This window comes from Sander vitreus, chromosome 20, assembly GCF_031162955.1.
Source record: "Sander vitreus isolate 19-12246 chromosome 20, sanVit1, whole genome shotgun sequence".
In the NCBI taxonomy this organism is placed as follows: Eukaryota; Metazoa; Chordata; class Actinopteri; order Perciformes; family Percidae; genus Sander; species Sander vitreus.
In genome coordinates, this window is record NC_135874.1 from 6,564,413 (window position 1) to 6,583,432 (window position 19,020).

At 40.3% G+C, this 19,020-nt stretch overlaps 2 protein-coding genes across 4 annotated transcripts in view; both read right to left on the bottom strand.

The window, feature by feature from the left end:
* Positions 1–6,554: 6,554 nt before the first annotated feature.
* On the bottom strand, positions 6,555–16,991 carry cox16 (cytochrome c oxidase assembly factor COX16). Its single transcript, XM_078276904.1, has 4 exons — positions 16,833–16,991; positions 14,542–14,619; positions 10,339–10,407; positions 6,555–7,524 (listed from the first exon to the last, which is right to left on the bottom strand). Exons 1-4 carry the CDS (start codon positions 16,890–16,892, stop codon positions 7,411–7,413), a joined length of 321 nt encoding a protein of 106 aa, XP_078133030.1. The 5' UTR covers positions 16,893–16,991; the 3' UTR covers positions 6,555–7,410.
* Positions 16,992–18,215: 1,224 nt separating this feature from the next.
* Positions 18,216–19,020, bottom strand: part of actn1 (actinin, alpha 1) — a 70,059-nt gene continuing 69,254 nt past the window's right edge. For all 3 annotated transcript variants that reach the window (XM_078278352.1, XM_078278353.1, XM_078278351.1), the window contains one exon: positions 18,216–18,797. In XM_078278352.1, coding sequence (XP_078134478.1) covers positions 18,639–18,797 — 159 coding nt within the window. In that variant the 3' untranslated portion in view covers positions 18,216–18,638. The remainder of the gene's footprint in view (positions 18,798–19,020) is intronic.

The following is a 19,020-nucleotide window of genomic DNA, read 5'->3' on the forward strand; positions in this document are numbered from 1 at the left end:
CCCCCCCTCCCGACTGCCTGTGAGCTTCTCCTGACTACACAGTAATTTCTCTACTGTGCAACAGAAAGTTGCGTGGTTAGGACATAATCGTTAGCCTATTTTTACAAAAACCTATGCTACGAAGCCATAACGTGAGATACAAGGTAATAGAGCCTTTTATACATTGTCGTTTTTCTTTAGAAACTTCGTTTGCACGTTTGCGTGTAAACTGAGACAAACGGAGGTTTAGGCAGCCGAGAGAGAGAAAGTGATCTGTTGCTGTTGTTGCTATTTTCGGGATTCTGATTGGCTAACGTGGGATTGAGCTTCTCGTTACACTGCCACCTACAGGTTTGGTATGCTCTTGACGGCATTGACGGCATATATACACGGGTACGTGTAAACAAAGACTTTTCTGAAAACTGACAGCTGTGCACAATGATATTTTTGAAAATGGAGAGGTTGAAATGTCCGTTTATGAAAATAGCCGGCCACGTGTAAACGTAGCATTAGTCCTGAAGGCCCTTTCCCATCTCAGCCTCACCGTACCACCTGCACAGGTAAGTATAGGGTGAGCTAAACTAAGAAAAAGCAACATTTAACACTCTGGATGCAGAAAATACCATTAGATTCACATTTACAGTTACTGCGGACATTATATATGCGCACCCATTAACCAACTAAACAGGCCTATGTCATTTTATACACATCAAATGATAATGTATCCAATAAACTAAAAACATTATACTGAAATGAAGGATTACGCAGACACAAAACACTGGTCATTTTGGAACCAGGGCCTAGTGAGAAAGGAGAAAGGCAGCTTTTTCACAGGTCAGTTCCCCCTTAATTACAAAAACAGTTCTCTCTTACCTCTAGTGCTGGTCATGCAAACAGTTTGGGTTTTATTTATCAGGTTTGGAGATATCTGTCTTACAGGTTTCTACATTTACCTCACTGTGATGCAGGTGAATGGTATTTCATTTGTGGAGCTCACAAAAATCTAAATAGCAAAATCTCTTTTCAATTGTTACTCTGGGACAATTGTTCCAAAGGTTTTGTGCTTGTGACCTGTTCATACAAAGCCATGTCTACTTGCGATCTCATGTCACAGCTATGAGTCTATGAGTCGGGGAGTAACCACTGCTCTGAGTAATCCCTATGACATGCTGTCAATAGATTTCACTGGGACCATTTCTTTAGTAGAAAATATTTCCTGAAAAACGCATTGCATTTAAATGTAATTTGGAGTTCCTTTTATCTAGTCTTACGGTGGAAACAGAAATCTTGGAGACAGATATCAAAATATCTAGACAAATAAAACCAAAACTAGATACCACTATAGCAGTGGATCACGAGAGGAGATTGGCACCTTAAAATAAATCTGAGTGGTCACAAGCCAATTAAGAAAAGAAAAAATTACGTTACACAAAATTAGGTTGCGTTTTTTTTATGGCTTCTTTTGTAATATTGAACATCCATCCATCCATCCATCTTCATCCGCTTATCCGGGGTCGGGTCGCGGGGGTAGCAGCTCCAGCAGGGGACCCCAAACTTCCCTTATATTATTATATTGAACATGTTTACCCTTAAATTCAAATTGCCCGAGAAAGGAAAATAATTATTTGATCAAACTGCTCGCAACTCCTGTGGAGACCTGGGCCATAACCTGTAATCACAAATAGCTGCTTCCTTTGACATGGCCACAAGGCAAAAAGGACAGGAGCCACTGCACTAATACACCACGTGTGTGGTATCTATAGCCACACACCGTCACTGTCATCCTATTATGCAGACATACAGGCTTGATAGGTGCACATAATCATACAGAGAAGAGCTGGTTACTCTTCATATAACGCACCATAACCTTGACTACCCTGCATTAATAAATCCTCTCCTCAAATAAAACCCTGACAACTCCATAAATATACAGAGTGCAATGCAGATAGAAAGGAGTCCGGTGCCAAGCTTTCACGCTGTATGTACTTTCGGCTCAAATAAGATCCATAGAGACCAGTATTTGCACACATGTAGCATAGCAGAGCTCATCAATGGAGAGTGCCCCTTCTGCAGCTGCAGCTATTGGAGCTGAGCATTCAGTGGCTCACTGGTCTGGAATATATTTGTAGAGGAAGATGGGTGAGAGAGGAATACCCACACTGACTCCATTACATAAGAGACACAGTGCACAGAAGACGAGTGTAGGACACTGGACTCCACTCTCATCTACTCATCTCCCCCTGTGCCTTATGGTGATGAATGAAAGAGGAAGAAGAGGAAGAGGATCAAAAGTAGGGGATGGATGGGATGATACAACGGAGGGGTCAGCTCGTCTGAGGGGCTCGGCTTGCATGACCGAAACCGATGCATGGGGGGGCTCTGCCCAACAGCCACGTCTCCATGGCAACGTGTGGCCCCTGCCTAGGTCCTGGGGAGAGTGGAAGTGACGGCGGCGATCTGTGTGCGTTCTGTCTGCCTCATTATGTGGGGAATGGAGTGAAACAGCCAGGGGGTGCATTTGTTCTGCGTGGACCACCCCTCAGCTGCCAAGCGTCTGTCTATTTATAGAAACGATATGAGAGAAAGAGAGAGCGAGAGAGAGAGAGAGAGACCATTTCTCCACTCACTTTCCTCCCTCCTCCATGTAGAATAGGTCTATTTTTTTGGCGTTTGATTCTGCAGCTCTCTGTAAGTGACATTTCAGTGAGTCAGTAGATGTAGTGAAGGTTAAGGCTTTCACTGACCACAGCTTCATTGGCTTTGCTTCCTATCTGGGAAAGGGGATTAATAATAATACAAAAAAAACATGTTGTATATTAGACCTGAACTAAAGCATTGTTGTCAATTATTTTTTTCTCAATTAATCATTATAGTCTATAACGTTTCTGAAATAATGAAAAAACGACCATCACATTTTCCCACTGTCTAATGTGACATCTTCAAATTTCTTATTTTGTTTGATCAACAGTATAAAAACCAAAGATTCCATTTACAAATACTATAAAACGGAGAGAGTGGCACATCCTCACATTTGAGAAGCTGAACCCAGCGAATAATTGGCATTTCTAGTTAATAAATGACTTTAAATGATCATACTGGAAAGATGGGATCATTTATCAAACATGACAAGTTAACCTATAGTTTCTAATAGGTGTAGAGTGCTAAATAACTAACACTTTCTTTGGTATACAAACACTTGAAATAATAATGTGACACACAAATTATTCTCTCATGTTTTGGGAGCCATTTTATGTGGCTCCTCACACGGTTTACGGACAAGAGAGCTGCTACAAACGGTGACCGTATTCTAGCGGGAGTTGAGAGGCAACTACAACACTAAAACAGAAAAACAGGAGGTAACTAACACTAAGGCCGATAGGTGAGTGTCACTTGGAAATAGACCGATCAGTCAGCTTATTGCAGATATAATAATAGTACAGGGATGCCAAAGATATGTTCAAGTCTCCATTACATAGTTTGACCACTAAAGAGCACCTGCGCATGTACTTTTCAACTTTAAAATGTCTCAGTAGGCTATATATATATATATATATATATATATATTTGCCACAATTCTTTAAAAAAAATTAGAGGAATAATTTAGGGATCCTTTTTTGTTTATGTTATGAGCTTATGAAAAATACAGCACTGATACAGCTCTTGGAGAGTAAAGAGTAAACAGAGTGAGGCTGATAAATTACCATAATGCTGAATTACATGCGTGCATTGCTTCCTGTAAATTCTTGCATGCGAGGGCCATTTGAATCTAGCAATGGCGAACTCCGCCAACAACGATGAAAACTACTCAAAAGAGTGGGAAAAACAGAATGTGGATGCATTGACTAGATATTGTTGATACGATGATAAATGTAATCAAAGACAGGGTTTTATTTCTTTTATATTCAGAGATAAGTTTGTGCTGTATTAGTGGGTGTAACTTAAAAGTCCAACCCATAAAGTAATCACACATTTTTGGAAAATCTCCCTTTTTGAGCAAACTGCCTTTCCCTCCACAAGTGACAGTCTATTGGTTTATAAAAAAGGAAATACGTCCCATTGGCTGTCAACCTGGTTAGAGGATTCCCCGGGGGGGGGGATCCTCCGCCCATTCACAGAATGTGGTCAAATATTTTGTATTTCGCTCGTGCAACAGAATAATCATGTCTCTAATCTTTGTGAGAAATGTCTTCCTGTGAGATAATACCAGTGGTAGTTCATCTTCATCTGGAGTGTGTGAGAGTGTTTGGGAGGAGGAACTTTTCATTCATCAAGGGCCAAAAAAGACTGAGAGCAGACACATCAGAGCTGTGATGATCTGGCAGCAGGAAAACCAACTCACAGGGCCGCACATTAGGAGGGGGAAATCTGAATGATTCAGGGGCCACGGAGCTGGAGAGGGCCCCTGGAAGATTGTAGGGATTAGTTATTTAGCATTTCAGAGTTCCGGATTTTCAACCAGCTACACGATTCTCGTTTCTAAGACCTCATTAGTTCTTCCGCTCGTGGAATGAAGTTGTAAATATTGAATTTGATTTCTTCTTTTCTTAGCCCATGTCCAATTAATATTTGATCGCGTTTTCTTGCATTTTCAAATAAAAAATTGAACAGCACGTGAAGGGGGGGGGGGGGCACGCCTTCTTCAAATTAGGACTCCGACTCATTATGCATCCTGGCGGCTCGCTTACGATAGCGAGGCCTCCCGGACTGACCCATTTTGGCCTCTGACGACTACACCCGTGCTGCATCTCCAGAAAAGAACTGCGGCGAGCCGTAACATATCTTCGCTTCGGTGCTCTAAAGTCTCCTTCACATGGTTCATTAGAAGTGGACTCTATGGAGAAGCTGCGAGGCGGTGTGGCTTTGCACAGCTAGTGATCTTACAGATGGTTCACCAAACACACAGCTCATAAAATACTTGTGATGTGTATTTAACAGTGGTGGACTGTAACTAAGTACATTAACCCAAGTGCTGTACTTAAGTACACATTTGAGGTACTTTACTTGAGTGTTTTCTTTCCATTCCACTTTCTACTTCTACTCCGTTACATTTCAGAGAGAAATATTGTACTTTTTACTCCACTACATTCATCTGACAGCTTTAGTTAATTTACAAATTAAGATTTTTGCACAAAAAAAAAAATGTAGTTTATAAAAAAAACTATGTTTTTCTTCAAGTCCAGCTGAAATGATTAACCATTAAACACTTGATTGACAGATGGTTTCCAGTTTCTAAAATGTGAGGATTTTTCTGCATTGACTTTTAATACTTTAAGTACATTTTCAATGCAGGACTTTTACTTGTAACATGGTATTTTTACAGTGTGGTATTAGTACTTTTGCTAAAGTAAATAATCGGAATACTTCTTCCACCACTGGTATTTAAAGACCTTAAGGAGGAAATGAAATATATAGTTAAAAGCGTAGCCAAGTAAGATCATTTTACATACCATTTTCGTCCGTAGAAAATGGAAAAACTGGCATACATTATAAATTGTCAAATTATCAAAAAAAAAGACATACACACTGTCGACTACTTTCTACCAAAGAAATAGTCCCTGTGAGTGTCGTTATCCAGACGGATTCCAAAGTCCGACACTTCTTCCACCATTGCAGCTAACCATACAGAGAAGCCACATCCACCTAAGTACAGTTCAGATTGGCTTATCAACTATCAAACTCAATATTACTCCTTTCCCACAGTTCGCAATCACAAACAGCCCAGGGGCAGGCCTGTGGAGCATCCACAATAAGTGTGTGATTGACCTCTAAGATTACAGATGCACCAACATGTGACATGCTCTAAATGTAGAGAGGCTTCTTCAGAAACAGAAGCATTCACCAGACTTTTTTTTTTTTTCACGCAGCCCGACGAAAAAGGCTTGATCTGATCTGCCAATCCTGTGACAAATGACTTGATTAATCTGTTCGCCGGGTTAGAGGCAATAGCTGCTTCATAGCAGCACGGCCTGACACTCAAAACAAGCAACGACAAAGCAGGAAGATTTCCATCCGTACAACCTGTGCATGAGAAAAAAATAATCCTCACGTGAGCCGTTTTTGTCCCGTACCTTCTCGAGCCTGAGGAACTCTGGTTATTAACGGGACTCAAAATCATGAGCCGAAAAAAATGCGATTACAGAAAATGTATCCCAGGACATTTTCATACAGACCTCTCCACCTGAAGAATATTCATTTCATCCTATTTCACAACTGAATGAGGTAAGGCACATATACATTACCTGTCAGTCAGCCAAACATTACTCATATGTACAATCTGAAGACTTGACGCAAAACATCATGTTCTTTCGGTTTGTAGAACAAACAACAACAACAAAAAACAAGCTAATACTATTTCCATTATAAAAAGGTAATAAATCCACCGCATTGCAAAGTAATAACTGTCAGAGAAACAGATTACTGTCGAGACCTATAAAGCCTGAGGAAAAGGCTGGACCGTTATTTATTCTTTTATACTTTCAACTGGTAAATCAATGCTATACTGTTGTAAACAAAGACTCACCACGTCTACGAGCTTTTGTCAAAAACTAAATGGAAGTCAAAAGTAACCATTTGGATCAATAGAAAATAATTTATTGAGACATGGGAATCATACATTGCTATATATTTTTCCTACCTTGCTTTGTGTGTGTAAGGTAAGGTGCAGCAGCACACAGATGTGCCACCTACTGGTTGTTTATGACAAGCTCCTGATCACAGTACAGTACACACACATACTTCTGTGTAGAAAACACTTCTGTGCTTTAAAGACCAACCTTGAACTTATTTCAAGACTTTGGGCTCATGTGGCATCATTTCTAACCGCCTGTAGTCCTGAAAGTGTTACAACCAGAAGAGACTACAACTTGTTACAAACAATAAGCAAAGTTTAAAGTCCAACACAAACCAAGACCATAGAAGTCGAGTCCATGCCCTGAGGCTGCAGCGCCTGGGTTGCTTGGATCTCAGTTAGGGGTGTAACGATAGATCGTTATATCGTTTCAATATGCCACGATCCAATATTATCGATGCAAAGTGAAAGTATAGTCACATATCGTCTGTAAGATGCCCCTTTATTTTCAAATCCCACTTCATCTTTATTCTTTATATTAAAAAGAATAGTTTGTTTGTAATTTAAATGCCTGGAAGAGCCATAAAAACTGACAAATCATATTTTAGCATATTTTACTGTGTAAAATAGGCATATGATCATGTCTCGTATCGACTGCAGGCCCCTGAATTCAATCAAAATCGTATCGTGACAGACTTTAAGATATCAGTAAATATTGTATCGGTGTCCAAAGAATCTATAGAATATTGTATCGAGATAAAACTTGGGATTTACACCCCTAGTCTTAGCGGCGCCTTCGCCCCAGACTCGGCCCATTCCTGTCTGGTCCGCCCTGCTGCAGTGTGTGTGCAGCCCGCTGGGCCTCAGTGGTTTTTATTCTGCCTGGCGCGCTGCTGCTCCTGGTACTCCCTGGAGTCCTCCCAGGGACGAGGACCGCGGATGTTCTTCCACTCCTCTAAATTCACCTCCTTCAACTTCTGCAGAAGGAGACAACAGGAGACAAGGTTTAATACTTCAGGAATTCACCATTTGACCAGACATACATGTAGATTCAACTCTGAAAACTAGGGCTGGGAGAAAAAAATCACAATACCTCGATGTTGATTTTACAACCATATTGCAGAGTTGACTGTTGGTGCTTTCCCAAAATATTTACACAATGAGACTTTAGATAAATAATCATCAATAATGTGGATGTTAGAGGTGTGAATCTTCACTGATCTCTCGACTCGATTATCATGTCAGCGATTCGATATCTCGATGCATCTCGATGCGTCAAATACATTTTTCTATGAAAGCCGTATAGGATATTTAATTCATAACTTTTCAAGCTTCAAAAACAAAACATTCTGCAGTGCTCTAATACTAAATTAATTGGATACATAAAACTACAGCGCTGAGCACGTGGCACTTCCTGAATGTGCAAAACATACCAGAATATGTAAACAGAAAGGCTGTTAGGCATACATTAAATTGTAAGCAGAAATTATTGATTATGGCCCGGCTGATTATCGATGCAGCATCGTCCATGTCCACGATTCGATGCATCGATTATTTGATTCATGTCAACACCTCTAGTGGATATAATGACTAAGTGGTTAAAGGCAGATAATAGAACAGCTAGAACAGTCTGGCAAGTTCCAAAAAAAAAAAAAATCACGTCGCTTTACTGTAATGCAGCTAGGGCTGGGAACCAAACTTCGATACTTTTTAGGCACCGACCAAAATGCCTCTAAAGTATCGACTCTCGAAAAATGCCTCGTCGTTCAATACCCAAAGGAGTAAATCACATCAGCGTCAATGAGCCAATAAGCAAGCAGCGTGCGTCTACCAAGATCTAATAATGCTGCTGATTGGTTGTCTAATGTTACACGTCGTAGAGACACGCAGGAAAAACTCTCCGTTACACACAGAGACGGGGCTCACGTAGTAGGAGCTGGAAAATAAATACAGAGATTTGTGCCGTGACACTGTCATTTCTTTCTGTTTTATAAAATTGGCATCGAAAAAAAGTATCGTTTAGGAACCGGTATCAAAGTCACAGTATTGGTTTCGGTACCGAGATTTTTTGAATGATACCCAGCCCTAAAAGCAGCCTTTCAAACCAAGAAAAGACAACACTTATGCCATAGAACGATACTACGATATCCAATATCTAAGAAGTAGAGATGCACCGATTACAATTTTCTAGGCCGGTTCCGATTGAGTTTGACCTGCCGATGCCGATTTTAGCAGATTCCGATTTCATTTTTTTTTTTCATTCTTTACAGCATACAAATATTTATTTTTTATCTTTTCTTTAATAGAACATTTTACATTTTTTGAACAGATAATCGATCGCTATAAAATAGAACTATATAAATGACTCCTGGTGTGGGAAATTCACAAACATCTAAAGTGTAATGTTATGGAAGAACCATTTCCTTCTTTTCACATCCAATATCCAACAAAAAATAAAAAAAAAGTGATATATTTAGCAGACTAAAGTCTGTGATTGTTAGAGTGCATGTCGGAGAATAGCGCGGACGCGCGCTTAACACCGCGAGCGGGCACGCGTGCCACCCGGCCGAAAAGGGAGAGAAAGAAAAAGAGACTTGAGTCGCTGTCCACAGGATAAATAGCCAGTTGAGAACTGTAAGTCGTATAACTTATGTTGTCAGTTCATTGTTAGCTGGTGATTTCATTGTTTGTGTTCTTCACCTGCTAACTAGGTTGCACGTGGCTGTTGATTCCATATAATGGCGACTGTTGAACGCCCTTGCTCACGTTTGTATTTTATGTGCATTATTTACATGCTACAGTAGTTACGCTGCATGAAGAGAATGTAATGAATAGTGGGTTTATTGTTATTATTTGCTAGCCTATATATAATTCCTATGCATTGTGTATGGTAGCCTTTACAATGTTATTTATTTAACAGCATCTGACCAGCATAAAAATCGGCATTTGTCAGACTGACCGGCCGGTCGCCTAAGAAGATATCTGGTCTCATATCACGATATCGATATAATATCTATTTATTGTCCAGCCCTACTGAAAACTGTACCGGATTGTTTCAAGTCTAAAAATATGAACTTGTGTTCTTGCATGAACACAAGACAATATTTCAAAGTCTTCAAAGATTGATTATAACCATCTGGTATGTCATGCAGGTGAGAGGAGGCAAGAATTAAGCTGCCGGTATGCTTCTTCAGAACAGCTTGTCGGATTGGAGAATAGCTTCGGTAAGCTCCCCTCCCCAAACGTCTTTCCGACGTCGGATTAGGAGGCCCAGGTCTGACTTCTGGAACTTTCTGAAACCGAGAATCCCACATTCACAGCCACCTGCCTCCAGGGAGAGACTGTGTGCAGTTTTCCCCATATTTAAACGATCTCAATGACGGATGGCTTTTCACTCCGCCCTACAGTGTGGTTGTTTGGCAATATAAGAACCAATGTTCCTTAAACTGAGGTCGCTAATAATCAATTGCTTATCGCAAACTGCCTATGAGCAACATTCAATAGGGCCGCACAATTGATCGCAATTTTATCAAAATGACAATATGGACTAGTGTAATATCCATAATGCTGATAATCTGTGTCTCGTCTTCAAATCTAAACATTACATTTGTATCGACTGTTTTTGTTAGTATGAAAAATAAAACTGGGAATTAAAAACAGAGGGACTCCCCACACCTGATCAATAGTAGAAGACATCTGGGCCACACTATATGACTTATATTATATTACTAAATTACTAATAACCTAAACAAATGAACACTTGATTGGGTGCCCAGCCTGTGTCTCCTTACCTCATACTCCTCCTCCAGCATGGCTGACTGCTTCTGGACATTTACTTTGGCCTCCAGTGATGGATCCAGCTGTGTGTGTGTGTGTGTGTGTGTGTAGTATGTAGTAGTAGTAGTAGAGAGAGAGAGAGAGAGAGAGAGAGAGAGAGAGAGAGAAGAAATGTTACGATACGGAGCTTTCTGATAGAAAGTCACGCGTTCACAACAACACGGAGAAAATTAAAACATATATCAAGGAAGAGATCAATGGATTCTTGTTTGAGAGATGCGTTTGGTGGGTATCAAAATTCAAACAGAGTCGTTACTGTTGCTGAAGAGAATTTAAGAGTGACGAAACCGTTTGGGAGGTTCGTATTAGGGCTGCACAATATGAGGAAAATATGCGATAACGTGGTTGAATATTGGGATAAGGATATTACTTGCGATACATAAACAGATATTAAAGTGTACTCAGTTCTGCCGCTTTCAGTATTCTGCTAAAATACAACAAACTGCTAAAACAAATGAAAGAAAATCATTTCCAACATTTTATTGAACAAATTGAACACTGAATTGAATATTAAAAAAAGGCACCACTAAAAAAAAGAATGACAGTTGCATTATAATTAATAATAAATTATTCACTTTTCTACTGATATTTTCTTTCGACTAACACAGAAAATCAAAAAGCGTCTCTCGCGATGTGTCGCAGCCTTTCGCAGTGTGTACGGCGCCAGTTGATATCGCGATGACAATAGAAACAATATATTGTGAAGCCCTAGTATGGTTGCAACGTTCAACCGAAGCAGCTGTCGGTACACGATCTGTGCTGCCTGCATGATCCGTCACGCGCAAGATGTTCGCGCATGCGCTGATGATAATCCTGTTTTACCGAGGATACGACACTGCACGATCTGTTCCACGCTAGCCTCCACCGGGAAGCTAACGTTAGTTTAGCGAACAGCTAATTCGGCTAACCGCTAGCTGACAGCTTAAATTCAGTCTAAAATAACATTAACTCAAACTTAACAATAGGAAAAGCAGGCTACTAACTACTAATAAGCCTTATTTTCAGGTTTTATTTTGAGGGTCTTTTAAAGTTATTACATGCTGTCTCAGCTAGCGGTTAGCCGAATTAGCGGTTAGCTAAACTAACGTTAGCTTGCCTGTGGAGGCTAACGGCAGACCGCTACAATCTGCTAGCGGTTAGCCGAATCAGCTGTTAGCTAAACAAACGTTAGCTTCCCGGTGGAGGCTAACGGCAGACCGCTACAACTACGACCGGAAGCGTGGAACAGATCGTGCAGTGTCGTAAATCCTCGTACAACAGCGCATGCGCAGAACGGATCGTGCAGGCAGCACGGATCGTGTACCGACAGCAGCATCTCCCCCTCCTCTTCTTCGTGTATCATCTCTTTAAAACGTTGACATCTGCATTAGAGGTGAAGTGGTTTTCAGGTGACCTGTAACCGTGTGTGGAAGAGATGAGCACGGAAAACCATCTCACCGACACAAAGTCCAGCTTCTCCAAACCTAGAGAGAGGTCTAAGATTTAACCCGTTTTTACTCTCTAAATTATTCAGCTTGATTTGACATTTGGCACCAACATCACCAGGTTTAGTAAAAAGGCAAAAGATTATGTGTCAGAGGTTTTGGGAGAGAGAGTCGAGTCCAATGGAGCTATCTGGGTTTTGCAATTCAAATTGATTTTGCCCGAGAATAGGACTGAAATGAATCCCATTCTGAATCATTACTTTTAATGAGTTCTAATATTTCACAGCAATAACGCTGCGGTTACTCCGGTGACTGATGCCTTTTAAAATTCCATGATTGATTTTTAATTAGACCTACATTACTACAGCAAATAAAATATATTGAATATGTTGCAGCCTTCAGACCAAAAAATTTAAATAGCCCGAGTAATTAGTAGGACACCTACTATGGAGGTGTTATTAGCTTTTCTCCAACTGTCTGCCACAAGCCTGGACCTCAAAATCTAACTGGGAGCATCAGGGGTGAAGAAAACGCGCACAAATCCTGGACAGGGAAGACAAAAGGCCTTGAAGTTCATCTCTTCCGCAGGCTAAATAACATAGTTGAATGGAAAATACTAATTGGATCATACAGTGACTTAACCCTCATAGCGGTTTTGATGATTTAAGTGGGCAAATATCTGTAAGAACAGAATAATGGAATTGGCTAATGACAGCTCTGAGTAAGAACCGCAAGAGTGGTTTTAGGCATGTGCATTTTCACACAGACACACACCCACACACACCCACAGTGTGCCGCAGGCCCTGTCAGAACAGAGCGAGTCGTGTTGGGGGAAGCTGCCCATGCACGCTGCCAGGGGCACGACGACTCCCTCCACCGTCGTCATCCACAGTCCAGTGCCGCTTCACATGGACGGTAATAAGAAAAGATGCCCCCGCCATCTGGCTCCCACCAACATCGCCATTTGTCAAAGCAAAATAGCACAAAACAGCCACGGCACCTTGCAGCCAGCTCATCACACTGCGATAGCTTCTAAGAAAAGAGTTGGTCTTTCTGTCACTCTAATGAATCGTGTCTGTCATTTAATGAATTATTAGAGCTTGTTCTCTTGTATTGACTCACTAAATGCGTTAGAAAAGCCTGTCAGTGCTGTGCTGTATGCCTGCAGTGTCTGTAATGATGGATGGACAAATCGTATCTAATTCTATTAATAAATAAGCCTCAGCCAACCACAGTGCACTGCACTGGGAGATCCCAGCAGTCCTGGCAGACAGCCCCAAACATCTCTATATGTTGGCTATTTTTACACTGTCCTCCTTAGATAAAAACCATGATCCTCATATGCAATTAAGTGTCTAACCACTGGGAGGAGTCATTGCACACAGGCAGTACAGAGACAGTGGGAGGTGGGTCTTTCCACTGGTTTCTTGTGATGGAGGAAAAGTGAGGAGCTTAATCTACTGGCACGTTTATCATAAGCAACTCTCCATCAAATATGTGTAGGCTAATGTAAGATGCATCTTCACTAGGGGTGTGCAAAAAAAAAAAAAAAAGATTCACATTTGTAAAAAAATGTTTTCTTCTTCATTTTGTAATGGCGTGTATACTATTGTCCTGAAATGAGTTTAGCTCGCCATTCCCATAGATGGCGCTGCGACGAATTCACACTGACGCCTGGGCACTCTTGTCATAATCAAAAGAAGATTCAACCTGCTCCATCCTCATTGAAGGCGAGTTTGGGCACATTTCGGCTTTTATAACCTCGAGGGGAAGACGGAACTTGATAGGAATCGTGCTATATGCAGCCTTTGCAAAGCGAAAGTTTATTATTTAAAGTATTTTGGAAACACCACAAACTTGAGAACTCGCATGGTACGGCATCACCCGGAGGTTAACATTAAAGACGTAGACGAACAATAACGACCTAAAAGGACCTAACATGCCAGTCAACCAACGCACTCTTTCAACGCTCTAAACTCCCACTGAACGCTGAATGAAAAGCTCTTTTTAACAGTTTTATACTTGAATTAAATGTATTTGAAAGCTGGCCAAAGCTCGGCACTCTTGCAGTTTTAAGTTGCAAAAGTTTTTTATTTTTGTATGAAGACATATAAAGTAATATCAAACTACATTTAAATTTGTTGTTTCTTTTCTTTTAAATTGTAGGTCTACTGCAATCACATGGGAAAAGTAACTACATTTACATACTGTGAATAGGTTTTTTTTAATTGAGAATCGTTTTTGAATCGAAAAATAGATTTTGAATCGAATCTTGAGCCTAAAAAAAAAAAAATCAATATTGAATCGTGACATTTTCTGAATCGTACACCCCTAATGTTCATTGTAGTGAGTGGACCCTCCGTCAACTGGTTTATAAATGATTTGTATAAATGAGTTGTTTTTCTATTCACTGAGAAAGATGCAGTCCAGTAGGATTGCAAAACAGATACGTGTAGATTTTTCTAATTGTTCTGAATTTGGTCTTTTATGTGCTTGGCGTTTTATTCATGAGTTTAATTCTCAGATATTTAATTACATTTGTACATTAATCCCCCAGAGTCTTTTTATTTTGATTACTTATTTGTTTCCTTGTCTTCTTCAAGGTTGAATATTATATTCCCTTGTGTGTATTTTGACTGAATGTACATCCTCTACAAGACATTGTATGCTTATGTTTGTAAGTTCTTTAATGTTCAATAAAAACAAAGGGAAAAGAAATGTAACCAAACAAACCTTTTTTCTGAGCCTCTGTGCATCATAGCGAATTTGTGTAAACTCTCGCAGGCCAAAGGAACCTCCGACTACGAGCAACTGAAAAAACAGTGAGAGTACACATGTTATATATAGTTAATTTAATCCTAAATACTTCGGTTAGTGATGGGGCATTGCAGAGCATTTGCTTCAACAAAGTTCAAGTTACTTCTGAATAATGTGGACATGACATGGCAGTAACACTAGTGCCCAGTTAAAACATGAAAACTTTGACTAATTAGCTGTCGTTTTAGCATTTCCTATCTAAAATAAAAAAAAAAAGGATCCTCAAAACTGGCCAGTGCAACCCCCCCCCCTAAAATATGCAGTACAATTTAACAGCAACACAAATGACTGTGGAGCTTTGTAAATGACCAGAGTTGAAAATAACACCTCTTTAAAAAGAACTTTCAAGAAACTCAACATTCTAACCTTCACGGACATAGGGTTTGTCTCAGGGCCGACAGCACTGAAGTAAGCTGCTTCCGATTTGGCAGTTAAGGGAGAGGTTAAGGGAAACTTAAAGGTGCCGTAGGTAGGATGGTGAAGATCCAGGACTTAGCCAAAGAATTTCAACATCGACAACTTCTCAGTCCCTCCTCCCTTTCTGCTAAAGCCCAAACGGTCTCCTAAGCCCCTCGCCCACAAGGGAGAATGAATGCGTGTGGATGAGCAGTGATTGACATGCAGTTAGACACCCCCCCCTGGCCGTGATTGGTGCATCTGAACAGGGAGCGGTGGAGTTTTGCAACTCTCACTCCAGGCTGTAGGTGGTGCCAGAGGAGCCAGATTATTTGTTAAATGAGCTGCTTCATGTAGTTCTACTGGAACATAGGGTCAGTTTCAGCAAACATGACAGAAAGTTAGTTTTAAGTCTTAACCCACTGCACCTTAAAATGACAATATTGAGCTACAGATGCTCCGATTTTTGCCTCACTTCTTGTTATAAAATGGTGTTCCTAGTTAAAGCCTCAATGCTGCTTAAAACCCACTTTTGGATTTGTTAAATCTCTTTTTAGATGATTTCACTGAATTTTCTTCATCCTGACGTTAATAGGCCAGGTCTAGCTCAAAGCCATACACTCAACTTCTTTATCAAGTCCAGGTTTTACAAGTTGACTCCAGGAGCTGTTTTAAAACCCCGTTTCAGATTTGTTAAATCTTTCATCTATTTGAGAAAACACAAAAGCGGTGACTTCACTGCTTTTTTCACATCCAGACCGTAATCAGACGGTGACACGTTGGCAATGAATTTCTTTCTTTGTCGAATAAAAGTCTCAGGAGTCTTAATGGGTAACGTTGTCCAGATTTGAGTCCAAATATTGTAATTTTTTTTTATTTTTTTTTATCTAGACCTCTCTGATGTGGTGTGGTTGGGAAAACAAGTTTTCATAAAAAAATAAAAGAAAGTTTATATAAATCTGAAAGTATGTTTAAACAGCATTAGTAGAGGTGTTGAAATGAATCAAATAATCGATGCATCGAATCGTGGACATGGACGATGCTGCATCGATAATCGGCCGGGCCATAATCAATAATTTCTGTTTACAATTTAATGTAGGCCTAACAGCGTTTCTGTTTACATATTCTGGTATGTTTTGCACATTCAGGAAGTGCCATGTGCTCAGTGCTGTAGTTTTATGTATCCAATGTATTTAGTATTAGAGCACAGCAGAATGTTTTGTTTTTGAAGTTTGAAAAGCTATGAATTAAATATCCTATACGGCTTTCATAGAAAAATGTATTTGACGCATCGTGATATCGAATCGCTGACATGCTAAGATCGAAAGATCAGTGAAGAGTCACACCTCTAAGCATTAGTGTGAAAGATTCACACTAATGCCGTTTGTGATTTCTAATCATAGTCAAGGGTATCCACACCCTGTCATAACATTACGTGATGCAAAAACGTATTTAATAAACTGCCAACTGAGAGTTACGAATACATTGATTTAAACCCTATCCATATGGATAACCTCTCTCTTTTACCCTTTAGCACACGCTCTATGACTTCAACAAGACCATGTTCATTTGCTAGAGGAAAAGGAACACTAGCTCGCGTTAAATCGTGCTTTGAAACACGGATTTAAAAAGAAAAAGATACAACTTTATGGACGATATAATTAGACTGTATTATTAACGGTTAACTTAAAATAACTCGCTTCGACGTTTGACAGCAGCGTTGTGTATCATGACACTGATAACTTGCTAGCTAAAGTGTTACCTAACAGGCTTATCAACGTTAGTAAATACGTAAAATAAAAGTTACTTACAAGCATAGGGACTCCATATTTGACCGTTTTGTTTTTCTGCAAAGCCTTAAAGGTAAACATGTCTCTTCTCTCTAGCTACAAGTCCATTTTACTGCTGAAAACACCGAGCAGGTCACAGCCGGGACACGCTTCCTGAATGGGTCCGTCGCACTAAATTGTGCGTAGAATTGTGAAGACGCGATCGGAGGTTCCTGTCTGTGTCGGTCTCAGGGATGGCGATGGGAAATAAGTATTATTTTTATTAAATGTGTTTGTTAAATGTCAAAACTCCTCCCGTTGATATTTAATTCGGTTCGTTCGTTCGTCGTGCCTTGTCTTCGTTTCTTGCAGTCTCTCAAACACATTCGCACCTTCAACCTTCTACATTGGTGTCTTTTACAAACGAGCACATAACTTTACACTTTACACAACTGCTGACCATTTCACATGACACAGGACATTTGTTATGTTTTCCTACCATCTTTGCAGCAGTTAGTTTCAGTTCACACTCCTGTCTGTTGACCCATTCAAGGTGGATGCGGCATGTGTGGGCAGGTGAAACAACAGTAGCTTTTTGGGAGGAACAAATGCGTGACTACCTTTCTTTTACCCTCTATGGTGACTACCAGCCTTTGGGCCTCATGGCGCCAAATACCCTTCCTCTTCCTCTTCTTCTTCTGGGTTGTATCAAAGCACGTCTCAGTTATTAGAAATTCTTTGGTTGTATGGCAGTTGCGTCAAAGACCCTCATTCTCCAGGTTCACTATGTGGCAATTACTTTGTTGTAACTTAATTACACATTTGTCTGGGGATTCTGTACGCACCACTAAATGAAATACACTGAAATGATGTAGGCAACACCTGTCTTAAATCTTGAGACCCTATTTTGTTGAGGGGCCCAGTTAAAGTGTATTTTTTTCTGTGGGACAGTTAACCACATTCCAAAGTATAAAATACCATGCAAAAACACTGGTGTCTTAACACATGCATAATCCTGATTTACCATAATGATAATCTTAAACTCCTAACAGAACAAAGTGCTGAACCGAAGAAAATGTCCCCACAGATTTCACTCAGAAGGTTAAATCTGTGGGGTTGGTTAAAACTGGTTTTAACAGTGGACAGAAGTACAACACACCACTACCATATCCTCTCCAGTTTCCTCAATTCCATCTTCTCTTGATGCAGGTAATCACTAATGTCTTGTGGGAGTACTTAGGCCACCATTATCATTTCAATGAGTGTGGGTCCTGTTGTTACCTGCTTCTCCAGGGACATAGGGATATATAAATACAGTTTAGGATATAGGCGTTAGATTTTCAGTCAGCTAAATGCACCAACTGTCAAAGTAAATACATTAAAAACATAAGTGATCACTGTAGCAAACAGAATAAGAAGAGAAAGTATAGCAATTTTTCTTTATTACAATTTTTGTCTTATTTTCAATCAGGTGAAGAAAAATACCTTTTTTTTGTTCAGTATAATAAAATATGTTAACTTTATTCATTTTATGAAGAAAAACAATGACAACAACAAAATAAAAACAGAAAAACATTTTTTCTCTCTCCCTCTTTGTAAACCTGGAGAGCTGCTGCATTGCGTGGGAAGCAAATACAACGGAGACAGAATGTGAGGGAGCAGTGATGAGGATAGAGAGGTGGGAGGAAGGAGGAGACAGAGGATAATGACAAAAAAAGATAAGGCCAGAGACATACAAAAAATGAGCATAGTAGGACAGGAGTTTGGTGAAAGGGAGCAGACGGAGGACGTGGCGGTGATCAGAGCGGGTAGGCTGGTGGTCCCGAGTCAGGACGACTGACAGAGTGTTCAGAGGTCGCTCTCTCCGTACAGAGCCGTAGAGAAGGACATGTAGTCGAGGGCTCCGGGCACAGCGTCGGGGCCCGTGTAGGGGGCCATGCGGGCCATGCAGTACTCCGCCTGGTCTGGAGGCAGCTCCCGGCGCAGCTCATCAGCTAAAATGTAATTCTGTCGAGGAGGAGAAAATTAAATTAAATGTTTTTAATGTTAGAGAAGCGGCTGGATGCTATCAATACATATTACATACATATACATACACAATCTATATATTCAGAAGGAGCAGATGGTGAGACATTGGGGAAATGAAATGAGCTTAATAGAATAGAATATACTTTGTCATTGCACAAGCTTGTGTACAACGAAATTTGATGTGCCGTACCTGAATATAAAA

What these genes read in the sequence shown, in the direction of transcription:
- cox16 (XM_078276904.1), bottom strand. Translation starts at nt 16,892, where the DNA reads ATGTTTACCTTTAAGGCTTTGCAGAAAAACAAAACGGTCAAATATGGA. An exon ending in AATATGGAGTCCCTATGCTT is followed by an intron (nt 14,620 to 16,832) that starts GTAAGTAACTTT and finishes CTGTTTTTTCAG; the next exon opens with TTGCTCGTAGTCGGAGGTTC. An exon ending in TGCTGGAGGAGGAGTATGAG is followed by an intron (nt 7,525 to 10,338) that starts GTAAGGAGACAC and finishes CTCCTTCTGCAG; the next exon opens with AAGTTGAAGGAGGTGAATTT.